The sequence below is a fragment of the Gracilinanus agilis genome, chromosome 6 (assembly GCF_016433145.1).
Source record: "Gracilinanus agilis isolate LMUSP501 chromosome 6, AgileGrace, whole genome shotgun sequence".
Taxonomy (NCBI): domain Eukaryota; kingdom Metazoa; phylum Chordata; class Mammalia; order Didelphimorphia; family Didelphidae; genus Gracilinanus; species Gracilinanus agilis.
Window position 1 is genome coordinate 174,821,122 of NC_058135.1, and position 17,217 is coordinate 174,838,338.

General features: G+C 40.1%; 1 protein-coding gene across 1 annotated transcript in view; it reads left to right on the forward strand.

The window, feature by feature from the left end:
- Positions 1-17,217, forward strand: part of APBB2 (amyloid beta precursor protein binding family B member 2) — a 429,171-nt gene that overhangs the window by 403,259 nt on the left and 8,695 nt on the right. Inside the window, exons 13-15 of the mRNA XM_044681113.1 lie at positions 9,779-9,893; positions 14,536-14,623; positions 16,420-16,503. Coding sequence (XP_044537048.1) covers positions 9,779-9,893; positions 14,536-14,623; positions 16,420-16,503 — 287 coding nt within the window. The remainder of the gene's footprint in view (positions 1-9,778; positions 9,894-14,535; positions 14,624-16,419; positions 16,504-17,217) is intronic.

The following is a 17,217-nucleotide window of genomic DNA, read 5'->3' on the forward strand; positions in this document are numbered from 1 at the left end:
ATATTTGATGTGGAGATGACAAAGAACTCTTGCAGTGTCTTGAGTAAGATGAATTTGATAGCTGAGCGGAGGATGAACTGGAATGGGGGACAGACTTAAAAGCATAAAGATCAGTCCAGCAGGCTGTTGTAATAGTCCAGGCATGAGGTAATGAGGAACTATACCAGTGTAATGGAAGTGTCAGAAGAGAGAATATATAGCAGAAGTTGGGAGAATGAAAACCAACAAGATTTAACAATATTTTGGATATTAGGGTGAGAGAGAATAAAGAATTGAGGATGATGCCAAGGTTTTGAGCCTGGATGGTTAAGAGAATGAAAGGCTTGGGAGGAAAGATAATGGGTTCAGTTTGGTACATTTTTTAGCTTAAGATGTCTTATACAACATCCAATTTGATTTGTCCAGTGGGGCAGATGGAGATATGAGACTGTACTTTTAAGAAAGAGTTTGGGGCTAGATAAGTAAGCATAGAGATGATGATTGAATCCATGGGAGCCAGTAAGACCACCAAGCGAAATAGGACGAAGGAAAGAGGATCTAGGGCAGAGCCCTGAGGATTGAGCCTGGATAAAAAGCCAGCTAAGAAAACGAGTCACAAGAGCAATTGGACAGGTAGAATGAGAACCTGGATAGAATAGTGTTGTGGAAACCTGGAGAATAGAGGATATTAAGGAGAAGAAGGTAACTGACGGTGTCAGAGGCTTCAGAGAGGTCCAGAAGGATGAACAATAAGAAAAGTCCATTAGATTTTGCATTTAGATCATTGGTAACTTTGGAGACAGAAGTTTTGGATTAGCTCAGAAGCCCAACTGTATGGAGAAGAAACACCATGAGGTTTGGTCAAAGGTAAGAGGAAAGAAAGTGAAAAGGCATTGATTGCAGGTGACCTAAAGGAGATAAGCCACAAAAGGGAAGAGAAATACAGACACTCATTAAGGGGATGGATGGAGCAAGGAATGGTTTTTTAAATTTTTTTTTATTTTAAACCCTTAACTTCTGTGTATTGGCTCCAAGGCAGAAGAGTGGTAAGGGTGGGCAATGGGGGTTAAGTGACTTGCCCAGGGTCACACAGCTGGGAAGTGTCTGAGGCCAGATTTGAACCTAGGACCTCCCGTCTCTAGGCCTGGCTCTCAATCCACTGAGCTACCCAGCTGCCCCCCAAGTAATGTTTTTTTGAGGATGGAGAAAACATGGGCATGTTTATAGGTAGTTAAGGAAGCATCCAGTAGAAAGGGAAAGATTGAAGACAAGGGAGAGAATAGGGGCAATAAAGGGAGTAATTCTCCTTTTCAAAGCCTTGCTTCAAGATCACTTCATCTAGGGGAACTTCCCTACTTCATTCCAACCCACTACTGAATGTTTTCTTGCTCTGTATATACACACACAATACTAACACTACTCTTTCTGTACTTTATACGTACACCTATATATTGAAGATATCTTTATGTCTTTTCTCCTTCTACATAATTTCTCTTTTCCACACCCATCTATGGTATGGATTCCATAAGGCAGGCATGTGCTCTGCTATCTTTTTCATTGCCCACTATAGGATCTATTTCAGATTAAATTATTATCTAATAATTAATTATTATTGATTAATGTATACTAATATAGTATGTGTGTATAATAAAATAATTTATAATTAATTGGTTAATTAAACCACCTTTGAGCCAACAACAGACCTCAGCCAAGGTTGTAGGAGGAATAAAGACATGGGGACTGAAGACGAGTCCTCTGAACTTGACATTTTAAAATTTGCCTTTCTTTCTTTAATAAAACACTTCTCATACGAGTAGAAGATAGTCTTCCTAATCCCTCGTCTTGTCTCCTGCATTCTGTAAAAACCAGATGCAGCACTAACAAGGAGGAAACCTGCAGGAACTGAGTCATGTACTGGCCCTATTTCAACTTTGTCAGTGAGATGGAGAAATTAATTGCTTTCAAAAACACGTAAAGACCACAAACCCCCACCACACCCCCAATTAGTTTGTTTTTATATTGCTGGGTTTTGATTAGTGTAATGTAGAAAATGGCAGCATGGAATTCATTCATTCATAAGAAGTTGGAAATGCCATCCTCTGAAAGGTTCTTTCAGAGGTAATATGTAGTAGAAAAGAACACTAGATTGGAGTTAAACATTAGATTGTCATGCAGATGACAACTTTCTTAACATCCTAAATTCCTTTTACAAAGAATTAGATTGGGTTCAGTTTGGATTAGATGATCTAAGATTTCATCCAGACAAAAGGTCTGTGATTATGGAAATGAACCAAAGGAATCCATAAGTTAAAGCTTGTTTATAAAGTACATACTCCTACTAGTTTCGATGTTCTTAAAAAAGAAATTTTTAAAAGGTTTTGATCTTGAACCATGGGCATAAGGCAGTTAGAAAACCAGTGCAGAGAAGACCCCCTTTAGCTGTAATGTGCATATAAAATTTCAGGGTGTCTTTCACTGCTGTCAAAGTAATATCTTAAGAAAATGTTCATTATAAGAAACATGCTAATTTTAATATTAGAAAAAAATTAATTGTATTTGTTATATTCATAAGTAAAGAATTCAACAAATTAGAACAAATCTGACCAACTTAGTATAAGGTTTGTATTGCTGGAAGGGAAGGAGAAGAGAAGGGAAAGGGAATAAGCAGTTATATAGCACCTACTATGTACCAGCCACTATGCTGACACTTTCACAAATAGTATCATATTTGAGACACAAGAAAATAGATGTAGTAACTGTTGTGCAAGTCAAATTGAATAAGAGGTTAGGTGAGGAAAGATGTGTATAGGGTGTATAATAACTCAAATTTCTTACTTTACTCAGTAAGCATTTAGTAAATTGTGCCTGCTATTTCTAGGCACTGTGCTTGGCACTGGGGATTCAAACTTAAAATGAAATAGCCCCAGTCCTCAAGGAGCTTCCATTCAGTCAGGGGAAGATAATACATGTGACGAGAAATATATACAAAATCAATATAAGCTAATTTAGGGAGGGGAGCATCAGTTTGATGGTAGATAAATATTAAGATTATTCAGTAAAAAAAAAAGCTGAACAAAGCTGAAAGCAGGGAAAGGTTTCAGAGAAAAGGCAGACAGTTCTGTCATGACCATAAGCTGGAATCAAAATTTCCAGTTTGTCATTCCAATAGTTAATGCTATGAGATGGAAGATTTAAGAGTTTTCCTTGATTGTGAGTTCACATTAAGAGATTTCTTCTGTCAAGGAAGAGTCCTTTGGCCAGTGCTTTCCACAAGCAGAATAAAATGGTCCTGCTCTGGCAGTGAGCATAGGACCCCAGAGCTCCAAGATAAGGAGGGACAGGTGGACAGCTAGACAAATGAACCAATCAGCTACAAAGGTGACTTAGTGAAGAGAAATGAGAAGTTGCAGTGATCAAAGCCCCTTTTCTTATTTATGAAGAAAATCCACATTAGAGTTGGTCTAGCAATTCTGGAAAACAATTTGGGACCATGCCTCAAAAGTTACTCATTTCTGAATGCCATTTGACCCAGCAGGACCACTACTATTCCTGCCCCCCAAAGAGATCAAGGAAAGAGGAAAAGAACCACACATACACAAAAGCATCGACAGTAGTGCTTTGTGCGTGGTGGCAAAGAACTGGAAACTAAGGGGAGAACCCATTCATTAGGGAAATAAATGGCTGGACAGAATGTGGTAAATTAATGGAATGGAATGCTTTTGTGCAGTAAAAAATGAGAAAAAAAGGACCGTTTCAGAGAAACCTGGGATGACTTGCATGAACTAATATGGAGTGAAATAAGCAAGACCAGAAGAACACTTTATACAATAACAACACTAAAAAATGAACAATTTTTACAGACCTAACTGAACACAATGGCTAATTATAATTAATCCAAAGGATAGATGACAAAGGATGCTATCCATCACCTTGTCAAGATGATGATCTTAATAAGCAAGATAGGACATGTAGACATGGCCAATATGGACGTTATTTTGGTTCACTCTTCATACTCGTTTAAAAAAAAAAAAGATATGGAGAGGGTTCCTGTTTATTCTACATGACTGAGTGACTACTGGGCAGGGTGTGTGTGTGTGTGTATGTGAATTTAATAGAAATCAATTTTAGTTGTTTGTTTTGAATCCTTCCTAAATGTAAGGAATTTTAAAGAAAATTACAAATTCCTCTCAAATACTTCTCTAAAATCTCTTAATGGCATAATACTGATTTAATCAGAATATTTAACACAATTTAAATCTTCCCTTCTAGTTCACAACTTATTACTAATTGTACTTGCCTTTTAATGATAAAAGAAAACAAGTCTAGAGCCAAAGGTAAATGGTAAGAATCCAGGCTTTGTTTGTTTGTTTTTTAAACCCTTGTACTTCGGTGTATTGTCTCATAGGTGGAAGAGTGGTAAGGGTGAGCAATGGGGGTCAAGTGACTTGCCCAGGGTCACACAGCGGGGAAGTGGCTGAGGCCGGATTTGAACCTAGGACCTCCTGTCTCTAGGCCTGACTCTCAATCCACTGAGCTACCCAGCTGCCTCCCAGGCTTTGTTTTAAGAAAATCAGTTGAGAGATTTTTGGATTCTGTTCTGAATAATAATTGGTTGAAATCAGCCATATGTTTTCACACTCTCAGAGGAAGCCAGTCAACTTGTCTAAATTTTGGAAATTCATACTTGTGACCTAACTGTCTCTCTTTTTGCAAATCCACATGTTCTGGGTTTTCAACTATTTTAGGTGATAGCTCAATATTCTGTCAGAGAAATTAACAGACATGCAGATGACTTAACCTTCAGGGTGAGAAAGAAAGAAAAACAAAACATAAGTTTTCTTGTGGGAAGGAGTTAAATCCCTGAGATACATAAACTTCCTCACCATAGGCAATAGATCTGTTTAAGCCTTCCCTGTGTTTTCTTTTCACCTGTGAGGAAATGGAGAAAATCGAGCCTGAAATTTTGTCACACTCTCCCAAAATGAGGCCTGTGACTGCTGAATTTTCTCATTTGAGGAGGAACAAGTTCTAGATGGTTACACTTTAAACATTAATCATGTTTCCCTGAGGATGAAAAAAAATTTAAGATTAATAAAAGAAATGACTCCAAAGGGATGCCATGTGTAAGAATGAAGGGCATAAAGCTGAACTGTGATAGCTTTGATCTGTTGTGTATTGAGCAAAATAGTGTTCCAGGAAATTTTATCCTCTGTTGTGTAACTTTGCCATTATTGCATTTGTAAGCTTGCCAACAGTAATGGTGAGGAAAACGGAATGGAAATTTGGTTCTCCATACATGAAACATTTGAGTTGTGTTAGAAATTAGATATCCTTCTATCGAGTAAACATCAGCGTCTAAAGGAGACATGGCTCAGAAATAGAGGTCACCTCTGAGTCTCCACCTAACAATGTTTTTTTGTTTTTGTTTTTGTTTTTTTTAAACCCTTGTACTTCGGTGTATTGTCTCATAGGTGGAAGATTGGTAAGGGTGGGCAATGGGGTCAAGTGACTTGCCCAGGGTCACACAGCTGGGAAGTGCACCTAACAATGTTTTGAGTGTATTCATTTCATTTTTTTAAGCCCTTACTTTCTGTTTCGGTTCTAAGGCAGAAGAGTGGTAAGGGCTAGGCAATTGGAGTTAAGTGACTTGCCCAGGGTCACATAGCTAGGAAGTATATGAGGCCAGCATGTATTTATTTTAGAGTTGTCCAGTAAATATTGCCAATTAACTGAAGGAAAACAAGATTTTCCAATGGAACCTCCTCCAGCCCAGGCCTGCTTTAATGAAAGATGACTGCTAGCATCATAATTGTAATGAACCAAAGGAGAGAGCATGTCACAGAAGTTGGGACTAATGGAATGAGGAAGACCTGGGTTCAGATCTTGCCTCTGACACATAGTTGCCACTTGACCTTTCGCAAATCATTTAACTTCTCAGTATCCTTACTCACTGTTGCAGAAGAGTTAAGATAGCAGGAGTTCTCTATACCAATGCAATTAGCAAGAATTATTTGGATTACAAATATTTTCATTTCAAAGTTCTTTTAAATAGTTTATTCAGTTAAGCAAATAAAACATGCCCTTCAAATATTGTTTATATAGTTAATTTTCTTAAACTTTTTTTTAAATAGTACATTTGGAAAGTCTAGCCTGGTCCTGGTTGTATTTCCCCATATTCTAGAGAAGCGGAGGGCCAATCAGTGAGTCCCAGGTATTGTAAAGATATGGTGCCAAGTACCAGGGAGCAAGAAGAAATGAAAACTTTACTTTTATCTCCCTTACATTCTGCAGCCAGTCATCAATGTGAAGGTATATCCGGTGGTGGCTCTGCCCACCAAGAGGAAGGAAATGTTAAAGCCACATAGGATATAGTACAAGGCTTTTTTTTCCTTTTTGGTACCCTGGATCCTTTTGGCTGTACATTGAAACCTATAGATCTCTTCTTAAAATCCTATTTTTAAGTATGTAAAATAAAATACACAAGATTACAAAAGAAACCAATTATAAGTATCCCTTCCACATTGCAGGAGTTAAGGATGAGCACATCACAATCTAGAAAATCTACCTAAAATTTTTTGGCCCTCCCTTCATACCAGAGAAGAATTCTGAGGTGTTTATAGCAAATACCTTATTGTAAAATTTAGACTAAGTATTTGGTCATAGGCAGTTTCTAAACTTTTTCTGTGTCATCTTCTGACCTTCACATATCATCTGCAGCTCATAAAACTCCCCAAAAAATTCCCATTTACTTTCTTAGACTGACCTGTGATATGTTGTATGTTGAAATGCAATTTTCAAAATATTTTCTTAAAAACAAAGTTCATGACCCCCAGGTTAAGAAATCCTATTATAGTGGAAGAAACCTTGAATTAGTCCTCAAAGACCAGGGTTTAAATTCTGGTTCTGCCACTAACTAGTTGTAATGATCTCAGATAATTCATAAAACACCACTGTGCCTCAGTGTCCTAATGTGTGAAATCAGGTTGTTAGACCAGGTAATCTGTGATGTGACCCATATACACGTGTTTATTATCTAAGGGAAAATCTCCAGGAGTCTAAGGCCTGGGAGGTCAGTAGGAGAAAAGAGTGGCGCTGTTTGGTCACGACAAAAGCAGTGGAGCAAGCTGCCAGAGCTGGAGGCTGTGGCTTAGCCGGCCCATAACCTCCAAGTATTGATTGAGGATTGACCATGTGATTAAACCAGTATTAGATGTTCTGGGAGATGAACATACAATAAAGTTCCTACTCTGAAAGAATTTACAATTTTGATGGAGTATTATGTGGTTTTAGAACAAGAAGGGACCCATCGTAGTCATAGATCCTTTTTTTCAACTTCCACATTTTTACTTGAAAATTCAAGGTCCAAAGAAATTTCCTAATTCACTCAAGGACTCATGGCTAGTTAGTAGCCAGAGCTTTTGATGATCAGTCTGATATTATTTCCCCAACCATTGTTTTCTCCAAAGAAGGCTAACATATTCTGAAAACAGAATACAGTTGTCAGACTGTGCCATAAATATGCTTGAATATTATGGAATTACATGGGTGAGGGAAATGATTGAAAACTGGAATTGTCAGGACTTTAAAGAATGAACAGGGGAGGCAGCTGGGTAGCTCAGTGGATTGAGAGTCAGGCCTAGAGACAGGAGGTCCTAGGTTCAAATCCGGCCTCAGCCACTTCCCATCTGTGTGACCCTGGGCAAGTCACTTGACCCCCATTGCCCACCCTTACCACTCTTCCACCTATGAGACAATACACCGAAGTTAAGGGTTTAAAAAAAAAAATGAACAGGGAGCAGCTAGGTGTCTCAGTGGATAGAAAGCCAGTCCTGGAGATGGGAAGCCCTGGGTTTTAATGTGACCTCAGACACTTCCTAACTGCGTGACTCTGGGCAAGTCACTTAACACCCCATTACCTAGTCCATACTGCTCTTCTGTCTTGGAAGCAATACTTAGTATTGATTTTAAAAGAAGTCAAAGGTTTAATTTAAAAAAGAATGAAGAAATTGGCAAGATTTACAGAGGAACAATAGGAGTAAGGATGGATGACTTCGTCCATGTAGAGTGAGGAGCCCAGTTATCTTTGGATGGAGATGTTGCTGATCATGGAGGGATTCATATTACTCAGCACAGAAGTGTAGCCTGGAGTGTTAAAGGAATTTCCTTAATCTCCCTCTGTCTCTTTAAGAGCAGAAGGATTTCTAAGTAAAAGCTGCCTATTTAAATAACCTCTCTAACTCAGGTCCTTCAACTATATAGCCTACTCCCCAAGGTTGTTGTGAGGCACAAATGAGAAAATATTTGGAAAGCGATGGCACGTTATGGGCACCATATAAATGCTAGTTGCTGCGTTGCTGCTATTGTCATGATCATCATCATTATAAAGGAAACCATCAGAAAGGCTTACATTCAGGGAGACCAAATAATAATGGAACCTGGTGTGGGAAAATAAGAACTGAATTTGCTAGTGCAAAGAAAAGGACTTTGAAGCAGCTTACAGAGAAGCTTGGGATTCTCTTTGGAACCAGCCTTACAGTAGTGGAATAGGAACAGCTGTCTGAGGTTCGCATTTAAAGGAGGTTGACCTAGTCCCAGTGAAAAACTTGGAAAAGTGGTGGAAATTGCTCTGTTGTTTATCCACAGGTTCCAGAGTGCCCCCTTCCCATCCCTTTAATCATGCCCCAGTCTTCCATGTCCCAAGCACGGTTCTGTCCTGAGCCACCTGCTCCATTTTACCACTGAGGCTTCTGTCTGGCTCCCTCATGGACAGCAAATGCTCATCATCACTAACTTTACAGCAGCAGCAGCAAACCTCAGAACCCTGCAGATGGCCCTTTTTGGTATTATGGCCATTATCATTGGGTCATTATTAATGCTGGATCACAAAAAGGCCACCAGTTAATTTTCTTTTAGTAGAATTAAGTCTTCTTGTGATTGTGCCTCTGATAGGTCTCCTGGCATAATTGTTGTGTTCCAGGGATTCAGTACACTAGGTTAACAAATGAATATCTCTCCGCTTTTAGCTTCCTAGAAAGAGAATAGAAAACTTTGATCTTTTAACTACTAGTCTAAAAACTATAGCAGAAATTAAATTGCATCATTCTGTTCCCCCACAGAAGGAGCCTGGTTGGCACCGCTTTAATCAGTAGAGCACATGCTAAAACCAAGCATCCGTCTCGGGCTCGTCAGGGTATCTGTGCCCAGCACACATCATTTGAGGCAGCCTCATTTGCTGGGAGATCTTTCAGCAAGAGGAACGTTTGTAAAACAAGTCTTTTGGGAGAATTTCTGCCTCTGGTGTTTTGTGTCCCTCTATAGGCAGTGACTTCAGTCAGCATCCTAAAGCAATTGTGCCTCTCTTCTCTCCCTGGGCAACTTAGTTGGATGCCCCGACTGCTGTTGTTTTATTTCATCTACACTGGCTTGTCTGTCTCATCACTCGTGCCAATTCATGCTCAAGTCTGTTTCTTCCATTTAATGATCATATCTGTGCCTATACTAAGTAAAGAATTGTTTTAAATTTCCACCTTCATTCACAGTTGTTAGTGGCTCTAAGCTCGTTGGCTTTGACATGCAGGAAGGTGCCATCATTTGATTCCTAAATCTCCTCATAACATGATTCCTCAGACTGTCCTTCTGCTTCAAGGAACCAGTTCAAAAATGCTTTTTTTCTAACCAAGACATACATTCTGTTCACTAATGATTCCAACATGCTGGGCGCTTGCTCCATTAACTCTTAAAGTTCACATCGTTGGTAAAGAATTACATTCTAATCTATTGATAAATTTTGTTTGCACAGAGATTTTGCTTATGTAGCAAGAGATAAAGACACGAGAATTTTGAAATGTCACGTTTTTCGATGTGACACACCAGCAAAGGCCATTGCCACGAGTCTCCACGAAATCTGTTCTAAGGTACGTTTGTCGCACTCGGTTCACCACCTTGTCAACCCAAGAAGCATTTTTCCAGCATAGGCTGTGTACGAAGCATGGAGTATCATTTAGACAAAGAGAAAATGGCAAGTTCTTCCTGCCCTCAAGGAGCTTGCTATCTGCTCGGGGAATAGAGCATGTAGGCACTTTCCTTCAGTGATCAGACCAGACTTCCAAGGTGGAAATGAAAGGGCATATAAGGAAAAGAAAGTGGCCGGAGGAGATCAATCAGGTGCATCTTAGTCTGGTCCATCAACATCCCTGGAGAGGTCCCAAGTGGCTTCAACCTGCCCACCAGACAGTCCATCTTGCTCTATTTCCAACGCACAGTAATGCCCTTTATTGCCTCCCTAACTGGCAGTCGTCCCCTTCTCTTTGAGAACTTCCAGATAGCCTCTAGCTTTGATGGGATACTCTAATTATGATGCTCCTCTTTATAGCAATTGAACTGAAATCTACCTTCCTGTAAATTGAATCCATTGCTGTGGAGCACCAGAGCTAGCCCTTCTGATGTCTGAGAAGAGGTGGCGTGTGTTTTCCTTCAAATCTTTTCCCCTCCAGATACAAGCTGCCTCCTTCCTTCATCCCACCCAAATGGGAGCTGGTTTCAAATCTCCTCATGGCTCTGATCACCTTTCCCTAGATATGTGCCAGTCTGTCAAGATCCCTTCTAAAACGTGGTACCCAGAGAGAACGTACTCCCCACCTGCCCTTCACCCAGAAAGGATGCCTCATTGACCTGACTGCATTCTCTTTTACGTGGCCAACGCTACTCCTCCTGGCTTTTTCACGTGAATTCATTTCACCCCGAATCACCCCTGTCTTTTAATGGAGGATCTCCGAGGCTAGTTACCATTTGCTTAAGCCAGGTCTAGATTGGTGTTTTAGGTATAGACAGGGAAGATAACTTTGATCCATAGATTGTTTGGCATCTTTTGACCTTTCAAGTCGTTGCTTCAGTAATGTTTAAAGAAAATAAAGACAGTAGAAAAAATTATAAAAGAAAAGGGTCCTTTAATCCTGCAAAGGTAGCTCCTACTCTCCTCAGCTCTGCTGCCCTGCCCTCCCCACCCCAGTTCCCTTACAAAAGCCCCTCCCTAGCACGGGATTGGTCACCAGGAAGTAGAGGGGCGGGAACACTGGGAGGTGAAAGGCATGCTGGGGAATGTAGTTCTCCGGCATTGTCTTTTTTCAAAACCCGCAGTAATAAGCGATGACGGTCCCTCAAACTGGCCCTGTTGTCCAAGGTTTTCTGCAGGGTTGTATAAAGGCCGCCATCAGCACTGAGTACATGAATTATTCTCCCACTCTCAGTTCATGCCCCTTTTTGAACAATGACAGTTATTTCCAAAATGCTCAGCTGGAGAGAAGGCCATGGAACGGTGACCTTGGCCTCATTATTAGTGCTCCGACTACTCGAACTAAACAGCTTCAGACACCCAAAGCAGTGGCAGCTGCGGGAAGGTACAAGAAACTTAAGCTTAGAAAATGGATCCGAATAACCAAGTTCTCTGCTGCTCTACCCTATTTGATCTTACTAAATAAATATGGCACTTTGCAAGGAAGGACCAGATGCATCCTGGCTTTGAGCTTTTCCCATGCTCTAGAAAGAAATGGGAAGAGAATCTCTCTTTCATCGCTAATGGCCAATGGTTAACTTTTCAGATTGTCTACAGGTATCTGAGAGAAGTTTGAAGCCCAACACATCACACAAAGCCTATCCTTCAGTAAAAGTGATAGAATGTTCTGTATTTTTCCCCAAAATTGTGACCCCAAAATTCTAATTCTCAGTAAAAAAAAAAAATGAGGTAGAACCCCAGCAGTTTCAGTTCATTAGGGAAATCAGTTGCCCCTAGAAAATTAGATCTAGCACCTTTCTGACAATCAAGGGCCCCTTCTTTGAGAAAGAATTTCTTTTATAGCCGTCAAGAGGATGGCAGAACTAGAATGAGCAGTACAGTTCTTTGACTGATCCATTCCACATGATTTGTAAAGAAGAGAAAATAGAACTCCATGTTTGGTTAAAGGAAGGAGCTCCCATATTTGACCAAGGGAAATGTCCCTCAGTCATTACTACTTTTGCCGCAGCATTCTTGGGCCTTCCATAAGCCATGAGACTTTATTAGCAAGTTCTTGGGCCTTCGGCACACCATCTGGCCATCTCAACAGAGGGTTTGATCAGCAGCATTTCTAGGGTTCAAAAAACCTTGTGATGGGAGACATTAGGAAGTTGTGGTCTTAAAGGAAAGGGCACTTAGTGACTCAGAGGTATGCATATGAACATTATTTTAAATATTGCACACCTATAAATGTGGTGGTCAATGCTACTACATCAATACAAGCTGAGATCAAGCCTTCTAATAGGTCTAACTAATACAGCAAAAGTCTCACTTAATAATCATTGACACAGGAAAAAATGCCACTAATACAGGATGGCTTAATTAATTCTAACCTAATAATAACTCTTTATTCTTACAGCATTGACCCATACAACTAATTCAGAGTTAATTCTATTCTGCTTAATTTGCTAATACAATCCCTAATACTCATTAAATCACAATGAACTGAATACTGATTAAATTAAGTTAGGGCATCCAAATTATTTTCATAAAAACAACACTGACATTCAGCTGTGCACTCCTCCTTAATCTCTTATGACCTAGAGTTTGGAGTCACCTACCTGGATGGAAGGGTAAACTAATGACTTTTTTTTTTTTAAACTTACCTTCTGCCTTAGGATCAATACTGTCCAATACTTCAAGTATTATTTTTATAAAGTTTATTATCTGACAAAACAGAACCACGTGACTAAGTTTTTCTACCTGATCAAAAATCCCCGCTCCACCAAAGCTGTGACAGGAAGGAGAGAGAGAGACAGACAGACAGACCTCCACCTTATTTATAACCTGTCTAGTTTGCTTCAAGGTGTCATCTTTTCTGACTTAAGTCTATACCTATATCTATAATTTCTCTATAATGCTAGTCAGCACGTAACAAAAGGAAGTGAGTGGGGTTCTAGGGATCGTAGTTTTTAGGGTAACAGATTCTAATTACACAATACTAAGTATTGATCATAAGGCAGAAGAGTGGTAGGGATTAGGCAACAGGAGTTAAGTGACTTGCCCAGCTAGTAAATGTCTGAGGCCAGATTTGAATGCATAAGGATGAGTTTTCTTGACTCCAGGCCTGGTACTCAAGCCGCCATACCACCTAGCATCAGATAATGCCTTTTAAACATGGTATAACCAACCAGTATCCATGGAAACTGGGTTGCATCTTGCTTCCTCCTCTCTCCATCTCGCTCCTTGGGGATGTGAGAATGGGAGATGATGAGAGTTCTGGGGTGCTGCAAGTCTGGGAAGAGATTCTCTCACCCTCTAACTTCCATCTAGACCAGTGATTCCCAAAGTGGGTGCCACCACCCCCTGGTGGGTGCAACAGCGATCCAGGGGGGTGGTGATGGCCACAGGTGCATTTATCTTTCCTATTAGTTGCTATTAAAATTTAAAAAAATTAATTTCCAGGGGGCTAAGTAATATTTTTTCTGGAAAGGGGGCTGTAGGCCAAAAAAGTTTGGGAACCACTGATCTAGAGGCTGGGATTTGGAAGGACTGCCTGTGGGCTGCCTTTCCCACTGGCTTAGAGGACAAGATCCTGACTTTCTTTGGGACTTTATTTCCCTTCAACAGTGAATAACTTGACTAGAACACTTAGGAGAGGGACAAAGCTCAAAACCTCTCACTTCCTTTAATACTTATCTCACAGACCCTATCCTACAAAAAGTTTTTCCTAATCCATTTAGCTGTTATGACTTAATGTTAAGTTAAATTAGTTTATAAATAAAGTTAAGTTAAAAACTTAATGTTAACTTAAACAACTTAATTAGCTGTTTGGACTCAAGACCTTCTCCTCAAATGATCGTGTCCACACTTAATTTATTTACGTGTTAACTTCCTTCTCCTCCCAGGGGATAGCAAGCTTCTTAAGGGCAAGGACCATTTTAAAAATTCTTTCTCCGTATCTCTAGAACCCATCACATTGCCTTACATTTAGGATGTGCTTAATGTGTTCTTGTTCAGTTGAATTGCAATAAAACAGGAAGAAACATTGATAAACTCTCAAGAAAGAAAGTATTTTGTTTGGAAATCATCCATGACTATAGTAGCCTGACAGACTTAATCAGTATGAACATAAACCTTTTTGGTATGCAGATGACTCCCAATAACTCAAAAATTAACAATTGCTTTGATGAATATGGTTATTTTTTAGCCCCAGCTGGCACTAACTTGCTGACCAACCCACCCGTTCCACAGATATATTGGTTCAGGGCGCTGCTCCTACTAGAGTTGGGTTGAATGCAAGCTGGGGGGATGCCGCTTTGAAAGAATTAGGAGACTATTATCCATGGAAATATTCATTTGCACATTATCCCCAGGGACAATGAGTACAAATTTCCATCAAAATATATAGCAGGGTTGGAATCTTAAAAATAAGCAATAGAGAAGAGTATTATTAAATTGGAAATGAAATGAAATGGAACCCACTTATGAGATGACCTAGCTCATATGCAAGCGCATGAAGTGTGTAATGGAAGCAATACTATGTTTTTTCTCTTGTCTCTCAGATTATGGCTGAACGGAAGAATGCCAAAGCTGTTGCCTGCAGCTCATTACAGGAAAGAACTAATGGGAATCTTGATGTTCCTTTGCAAGGTAGGTCAGGAGGCCTGGGTTCTTGTTCTCATTAATAATCCTCTCCTTAAGCCAGGAGAAAGCTCAAAGATGTTCTCTTATGTTTTCTCCTTAGAGCCGCTAAAATATCCTATCCTGGGTGTTGCTTGGGCGTCTCCAGCCCAGCATGTCCAAAATGGAACCCGTTATCTTTCCCCTCCAATCTACCCTTCTTGGACCTCACTATTTCTGTTGGAGGCACCACCATGCTTTCTGTGGTTCAGGTTCATTCATTCCATCTTGGTGACAGCCACAATTTCTCATTCCCACTTACCCATGATTTCCAGCCAATTGTCAAATGTTATTTCTGCTTTGGTATCTTTCCTCGATGCCATCTTCTCTCCATTCGCATGATTGCTGCCAGAGTTCAGCACATTCTCTCATCTCAGCCAGACTGGTTTTTTTTTTTGTTTGTTTTTTTTGTTTTACTGCTTCAGGTCCCTTCTCTTTCTAATCCATCTTCCAACCAGCCGCCCAAGGGATTTTCCTGAGGCACAGGTCTGTCCCTGGCATTTTCCGACTCAGTAAATTCCAGCAGCTCCCTATTATTTCTAAGTTCAAATCTAGACTCCCTTTTGCATTTAAATCTTTTTTTACAGCCCCAGCCCATTTTACCTTTCTGGCTTTATTCCCCTTTATATTGTTCATTCAAACCGTCCTTTCTGTCCCTTGCACAGAATTCTTTATCCCCTGTTTCTGGAACCTCCAAGCAGGTCCCCATGCCCATCACCTCCTCTTTTTTGTGTCCCTGTTCCAAAACTTCAGAATTTGACTCAAGCGCCCCTTTCTATATGGGATTCTTCCCAGTCCCTCCAGCTCCTGGTGCCTCCCTCTGCAAAGTTACCTTGTATTTGCTGTATATATGTTTTGTTTGTTACCTTGTATTTGCTGTATATGTGTTTTGTTTGTAACTATACGCTTGCATGTTGCGTCCTTTGTTAAAACGTCAGTTCCTCCGAGGGTCTTTGTCTCCCCCTGCCTAGCACGGAATAACTAATAGTGGCTTGATTTTACTGATACCAACATCAGCCTCAGGCTGCAACTACAAAGCCTGATGTTTCATTTTCCCCTTAAAATGATGTTCAATTTAATTCAGCTCAACAAACCTTTATGGAATGTCTACTCTGAGGCACTCAAAAGCTGTTGCCCCAGGGGTACCTGCTTTAAGTTTTCTGTGTCAGTAGGATTGGGCTAGGAATGATTTTTTTTTTTGCCAGACTCATAGTGAAAAATGTTGATTTTCTTGCTTTATGAATCATGTTTTATTTCAGGGACAGCTTCCTGCATAAAAACAGAAAGCGGTGGGTTGATCAGTTTTCGTCTGTGTAGTTATTTATTTCCCATCTAAGATTCTGCTTTTCATGATTAAGTAGCCTCTGGACCTACATAGAACCTAAGGACAGCAAGCTAGCAGATAATGGCAGCTGTAACAGCGCAGAGTAAAATAACCATCTTTAAATGCTGCCCCATTTGGGAAGGCCAATTTAAAAGGCTACACTGTGCCCCAAAGGCAGATGTGAGAGATGAAGTAGTTATAGAAGAATTATCATCTCTGCCCTTGGAAAACAAGTAGTGAGGAAGCCATCTGTATTTTTGGCAATGATCTGACATAGGAGTGTAGGGTTTTTTTATATTTTTATTTTTAATTTTAACATGTGGGTCTCTAAGTGTTGATAATGATCTGACATAGGAGTGTGTAGGGGGGGGTTATAGTTTTATTTCTAATTTTAATGTCGTTAAGTGTTAATAAAGAGCCATTCTTTTTTGTTCCCATGTAGTAGATTTTCCAACACCAAAGACTGAGCTGGTACAGAAGTTCCATGTGCAGTACTTGGGCATGTTACCTGTAGACAAACCAGTAGGTATGTAATAACATTCTAGGCTCTTCCTCTTATGTTTATGGGAGTTCTAGGAAGATGTTGGTTGGAGGCAGGAGTGGGAGGATGATGGGATAGCTGTCAGCCATTAGGGAGGATTCCTTTATCTTCTGTTGTTCTTTTTCCTTTCTTCTAATTTTTTTATTTTATTCCATTTGATCCCCTTTGTCCTTTGCCCTTAGCCAAGTCTTATAAACCATTCGTTCTTGTTTTTACCTCTTCTTCCTCTAGGTTTTTTTTTTTACTTTTATCATTTTATTCTTTTGATTCATCTGAATAAAAACAACGACGAAGTCTTCACTAGGTAGACGAGGGATTATCCGAAAACCTGATCATTTCTGAAATGGACAAAGTATAAGAGAGCTGCCCCTCTTGTTCCGCTTTTGGACAGAGGCAGGAGGTTCCTTTTGCCACGTTCTGGCGTGGTCAGACCCCCTCTGGGATTTTGTGTTTTATTTGGGAAGATTATGTTTTAAAGATAATGTGTGCATTTTAAAATGGTTCTGAACCCTGGGAGACTACATCTCCCAGGACTCTCTACAAGAAGAGATGTAGTCTCCTAAGGGTTCAGAGCCATTTTGAACTGCACAGTTGGAATATGTCCAGAGGGGAGTGGTCAGGAGAGTCTTGACATAATCCCAAAAAAGGACTCCAAGAAAGGACTTTAGATGTGCAGACTGGAAACGAGAAGACTTGGGT